Below are 6,000 nucleotides of genomic sequence, written 5' to 3'. Positions count from 1 at the left end.
TGATAGGATGGTGGGGCAGAGAGCTGACTGGATGGCAGGGACGGAAGTGAGGAAGAGGAGACAAGGACTACACACATTTCTTTAGGGAGTTTTGCTTAAGTGGGGATGTTGGCTAGGAAAGGACATGGGGTTGAGGAGGCTGAGTATCTTTAAGGCAGCCATTACCATGGTATGGTTGCAAACTGATGGGGATGATTCAGCAGAGAGGGGGTGACATCCAGGGAGATGTCAAGGATGCCTCCGAGGTTCTGACCTGCACCTTGAAGCACGGACATGTGAATTCCCATTGTGGGCATGGCCTTCCCTGCTGGGCTCGCACGGAAGCTGCAAGGAGGTGCGGCCCTCAGCCTAGAGCCATAGGCATGGTCTCCTCGCTGGGCAGTACCATCCAGGGAACAAGGGACAGCGGGAGGGCCCAGAGCACTGCAGGCAAATCCAGGAGATGTTTAATGTAAAACTGGACTCCACTGGAAGGCAAAGAAAAGGACTCTGGCCCCTTAGACTTGGTTTCATTTTGGACTTTATTGGGAAAAGTTAGTGTAAAAAACATTCAAATTCATAAAATTTAAATAAGAAAGTAAAATTATACCTTGTAGCTATAGTAATCACAAATAAGGTAAGTCTAAATTACTGCCTAAGCAAACACTATTTTGTCAGGCTTCTCTCATAAGCCCAAGGCAGGAAACACTGCAATTATTAGAAGTGAGCCCAATGATGAATTTGCATTGCATTTGAAGCTGAAGAAAGGGAAAAAAGCATGTTCTGATTACAGCATCACAACATTCTAGCCTGAAAAAAGCAACTTCATTAATGTCCTGCAGCAGAGTACATTAGTTATTGTAGCCAAGCATTAAAATTCTCACATCATAAAGAGAGTAATCAGTTTTCTTCATGATACATTTATGTTTGTCCCTCTGAAGACCTTTCTGGGAATGTTCCTTTTTCCAGGGCCTCCTAAGATGCCCAGATTGCTTACTCTGGGTCATCTTTCGTCATTTAATACCAGTCGAACTGGTGGAAGCCCTCTCCATGAACCAGGGTGGAGTCAGACCCCCTTCTCTCAAACCCTACAGCTGCCGCCACTAGGAGGACAGGCATCTCAACTTGGTCAACAGTGTTACTAAGAAGTTAATGTGGGATTCTCTTTGGTTATGGAATTTTTACGCTTATAAAAAAATACAGCTAGAAATACGCTCCTGACTTCTAAAAGTACTTTTGACTGACTTAAACACAAGTATGTCTTTGCAAAATTCACCAGCTTGGCCAGGTCTGAAATCTATTTTCCTATGGAATCTAACATCAGTGTTCTATTTAGCAAATACACGAGTGAAGAACAGTGACAGATCTTTAGAAGCCCTGAGGGCTGGGGGCAGCCTTAGATGCTGTCCATGGCTTTGAACTCGCTGAGGGCCTGCACAGGGTTCACATGCTTCTTCTGAGATGCCCTCTTAATCTTGGTCTGTGTCTCATCCTGTTTCTCTCTCTTAACCAAGGGCTTTTTCTCAGGCGCCTTCATCTTCCACGACACAGCAGGGAGGTTAAGGGAAGCCATCCCCTGAGACTTCTGGTATTTGGTGGAGGCCACATAGGACGCCTTCACTGTCTGCACCACAGCGTTCATCAAGTTCTTAGCAGCTTGGATCAGGGACATGGCACTGTCCACCTAAGAGGCAGAAAGGTAGGTGAGGAGCACAGGCCTGACCTCCAACCCCACATGTACCCAGGGGCCTGGGTCTAGGTACCAGAGGGCCTGGACCCTCCGGTCCAGCTGGAGGCTGTCAGTCCCTGGCAGTGGAGTCCCGACTCCTCCTGGACTACGACAGGGCAGGGCAGCAGCCCTGCTCCTGACTGGCTCTCCCAGTGACTGGGTGCTCTTATCCAAATACCCTGAAAATGCCTATGTTTCAGGTCTTTTGAAGAAGGAAGGAGTGATATAAACCTAAGGTACCATTACCTTACCTGCCCCCACCCCTCAACAAGTTTTCATTCACTCAAGTTGGGGGAGGATCTGCCGAAATCTTTTGAGTGATGGCAGAGCTATAACCATAAGCACCGAGAACAGCCACGGACAGCCATGGTGCAGGGGGAGATGGCAATAAGTCAGCCTCCTAGACAGAGACGCCCCCCCAGTGCTTTCAGTAATGACCCGGGGAGTCTCCTCTCTCATTTAGAGAATATAGATAATTGCTCCCCAGAGACAGGGGCATTTATGTTGCAGCAGGTAAGCAAATGGTATGAGTATGTCCAACATACCAAGTCTTCTTTGAAATAAATTCTGTGGGGTTTAGCAGAAGCCACAGGGCTTCAGTGGAGCGAGATGTCCTCTTTCCCCTGCCCAAGGTGACAAGGGGTCCAGAACTGTGACATGGTAAACAGACAAGGGAAGAGATACTACTTGGGAACTCTGAGTGGAGGGGGTGTGAGAAAGCCTATATGTCATCTCTGCAATTTCTGAACAGGCTCAGTTCTCTCTGGGGGAAGAAAAGCGATGAAGACAAAAATACTTTTACCTATGGGGTGGTCAACAAAGGGGAAGAGGCAAGCACTGTAAGAGCTCCTAGCTGTCACCAACCATGCTAAGCAGAGCTGCAGTTCTGCAGGAAGTAGCCAATGTGCAGCCCTTGGCCTCTGAGGACCAAGAGGAAACTTCCAGTTTTCCCACAGCACACTTCCTAGCACGTTCCCACTAACCAGCTCTTCACAGATGGAACTTACCCCGGAGACGACCAGCTCCCCACCGAGGTTCTGCACCTCAGCCTTGACTTTGCTGCAGATGTTGAGCTGGTGGCAGTAGAGGGCGATGCGCTGCAGGTAGGCCAGCAGGTCCTGCTTGCAGGCTGAGTCTGGGCACTGACGGGAGAGCAGAATTAGCACCAAGCACTCTGAGCCCGGCCCAGACACACCCACCCCCACAGATATTTCTGAAAGTCTCAGTGTGCCACCAGCTCTTCACTCCTTGCTTGAGCAAAGGGCAAGAGAGGAGTTACCCAATTACCTGGGGCCATCATAGCCCTAGGCTACTCTCTGCTGCAGCCCCTGCCCCTAAAGGTGAAAAACAGCCTCAGCAAGCGAGAGTCTAGTTCTGGAGAAAAGTGAGAGCGCTGTGAGCTAGGCGATAACCATCCAAATAGCTCTTCTGCTCAAAGGGACTTTATCTGCTCAGTTATGATGCACTCTGTAAACACCTGATGAAAGGAGGGTCATTTTAGGCAAAGATGGAGAACAGGTGAGTCAACCAAAGCAAGAAGAGCACGTGGGAGCCATGGGGTCCCGACCAGTCACAGGGAAATGCCTGTCTTGCTGCCAAAGCTCAGGGCCAACTTCGGAGACTTCACCCAAAGAAGGAACAGAGCACCTCTCTCAAGTGTTTGCAAAAAACTCCCTCCTGTGAGGCTGGGGTGCAGACCATGCTGGAGATTTAGAATTTTATTCTAAGAAGCTACTGAAGCATGGCAGAGCCATACCTCATTTGCATTTTAAGGTGATCATATAAGAAGACTGTGGCAACTGTATGGAGGCTGGAGTGCAGAGGAGAGAGCAGGAAATCAGTGAGGAGAGGCCACAGTTGTGCAGGCATGGGCCATGCATGTCAGGACTCAGCTGGGGGCTGCTAAGAGGGAAGGACCAGATAGATGGTGTTGAGATTCGTGTGGCTAGTAGAAGCACCAGGGCTGAGTATCGGTTATTACATGAAAGACGGGAGTTGAGGATACCTCCCAGTCTTTGGCTTGAGCAATGAGAAACCACTGTCACTTGTCCCGCAACCCCAATGCAGGCTGAGCGTGTGGATACTTCAGGGAAAGGAGTGGGAAGGGTTTGTAACTACAGCTGATAATATCTTGGAGCATCAAGGGAAATATATTGTAAACTTTCCAGGAGGTAGGAACCACTTTTTGGACATATCGATACAGAGAATGAAGGATGAAGGCTGGGGGACTGAGGACATAGATGTCTGTCCCCAGTTGGGCACGTCAGCTTTCCAAAAGCACTAGCCAAAAGGGCTCCTAATTCTCACATGAAATACTGCAATACTTCCACAAGAAGAGGCTCTTATACACCTAGTTTCAGTGTATTTTTAGGGCTTGCAGAATTAGCTCCTGCCCAGAGCTGACATCCTGAAGAGATCTGAGAGATAATAAACAACAGTAAAGGCTGGTTTTAGCTGTCAACCAAGGGAAGATTTCAGGACATACACACCTGCTCCAGAGATGTGCTGTAATGCAAACTGGGCCTGCCTTATAAAACTTGTCAAAGAAGAAACAGGAATACAGAAATCCTTAAAACTCTATGCTGATGTTAGTCAAGTGAGTTGACGAGTTAAGAACAATTTTTGAGATGGGAAAAGTACTGTGTCTCATGAAAAACACTGTTACCACCGCTGGGCTGCCAGAGTCCCAGGATGAACTTCAAGGCCCATGTGGCAAGTCTGTCACTTACATGGTCTGCGATGGTACGGCCAAGCTTATCCATCCGGGATCCCGCCTCAGCAATTTTCTTGGCGGCACTGATCACATCTGATGTGTTTTTGAGCGGTCCTTTACCTCTGATAAAAGGGAACAAGAATGATCATAACTGAAGCCCTCGTAGGTGGAGATGAACAGAAAAGTGTGTACAGAGCAGCATGTCCTGCCTGTGTGAGGTGACCTGCAGGGAGGGGGGCAGCCCTCCGTGTGGCAGGTTGGGGCCGGGCACTGCTCACCGGGTAAAGTCCGTCATCTCCATCATGATCATGCACATCTGCTTGGCCAGCACGATGATGTCATTACCACTGTCGTCCCACTTGGACACTTCAGCATCCAGCTTGCTCTTTTCTTCCTGGAAGCTGGCCACCTGTTCCGCAATCTTTGCTTTTTGCTCCTGGGGAAGCTGAGCCATGATCGCCTAAAATCAGAAGCCCAGGAAGCTCTTACATAAAGAGAATATGAAGTTCTCACAGTGCATTAGCCAAGAATATTTCCACCAAGCAATCTATGACACAGGTAGGCTAATGCTTTAATAGGTTTCATCCTCTGAAATGAAGTACGTCAGGCAGAGAAAGACAAATACCATGTGCTATCACTCATATGTGTGGAATCTACTGATAATTTAAAAGATGCAAATGAACTTATTTACAAAACAGAAACAGACTTACAGATATGGAAAACAAACTTATGGTTACCAAAGGGGAAACGTGTGGGGGGCAGGGGGATAAATCAGGAGCTTGGGATGAACATACACACAGTACCACATATATATCTCTTATGAGAGATAACCAACAAGGAACTACTGTATAGCACAGGGAACACTACTCAATATTCTGTGATGACCTATATGAGAAAAGAATCTAAAAAAGAATGTATAACTGAATCACTGTGCTGATACCTGAAACTAACAACATTGTAAATCAACTATACTCCAATAAAATTAAAATATTAAAAAAAATAAACTTCATTTGAACCTTAAAAAAAAAGTTTCATCCTCTGCCTCCTGCCATGGGGAGAGGAGATGAGGGAGGGGCTAATACAGGGAGTCCTTTCTGTGGCAGGCCCGGTGGCTGTAATACATCTCCAACTTTTCAAGGTGACCCACAAGTAGTTTTAGAATGTGAATTTTTTTTTTTTTTTTGCGGTACGCGGGCCTCTCACTGTTGTGGCCTCTCCCGTTGCGGAGCACAGGCTCCGGACGCACAGGCTCAGTGGCCATGGCTCACGGGCCCAGCCGCTCTGCGGCATGTGGTATCTTCCCGGACCGGGGTACCAACCCGCGTCCCCTGCATCGGCAGGCGGACTCTCAACCACTGCGCCACCAGGGAAGCCCTAGAATGTGAATTTTAAAGAAGGCAAGCAGGCAGGCAGAGGAGAACCTGCTGCAGAGTATGCTTTTTAGGTACTTGAGACGGCATTTAAACCTTATCACCGCAGCACCTGGAGGCCTGTTGCCCACCTCAACTCACAGACTCAGGGCCTTGGGCTCCTCTCCACTCAGCTTCCCAAAATGCTTAGGACTGAGTGGGGCTTAAAG

General features: G+C 48.1%; 1 protein-coding gene across 1 annotated transcript in view; it reads right to left on the bottom strand.

Moving 5' to 3' along the window:
* Positions 1–503: 503 nt before the first annotated feature.
* Positions 504–6,000, bottom strand: part of CTNNA1 (catenin alpha 1) — a 166,390-nt gene continuing 160,893 nt past the window's right edge. The window contains exons 15-18 of the mRNA XM_029215977.1: positions 4,700–4,881; positions 4,438–4,543; positions 2,716–2,850; positions 504–1,663 (exon numbers count right to left, since the gene is read on the bottom strand). Coding sequence (XP_029071810.1) covers positions 1,376–1,663; positions 2,716–2,850; positions 4,438–4,543; positions 4,700–4,881 — 711 coding nt within the window. The 3' untranslated portion in view covers positions 504–1,375. The remainder of the gene's footprint in view (positions 1,664–2,715; positions 2,851–4,437; positions 4,544–4,699; positions 4,882–6,000) is intronic.

The sequence above is a fragment of the Monodon monoceros genome, unplaced genomic scaffold (assembly GCF_005190385.1).
Source record: "Monodon monoceros isolate NGI ecotype Baffin Bay Population unplaced genomic scaffold, NGI_Narwhal_1 Super_Scaffold_12, whole genome shotgun sequence".
Classification (NCBI taxonomy): Eukaryota; Metazoa; Chordata; class Mammalia; order Artiodactyla; family Monodontidae; genus Monodon; species Monodon monoceros.
Note: the sequence above shows the minus strand (reverse complement) of the source record. Positions and strands in the feature narration are given on the sequence as shown.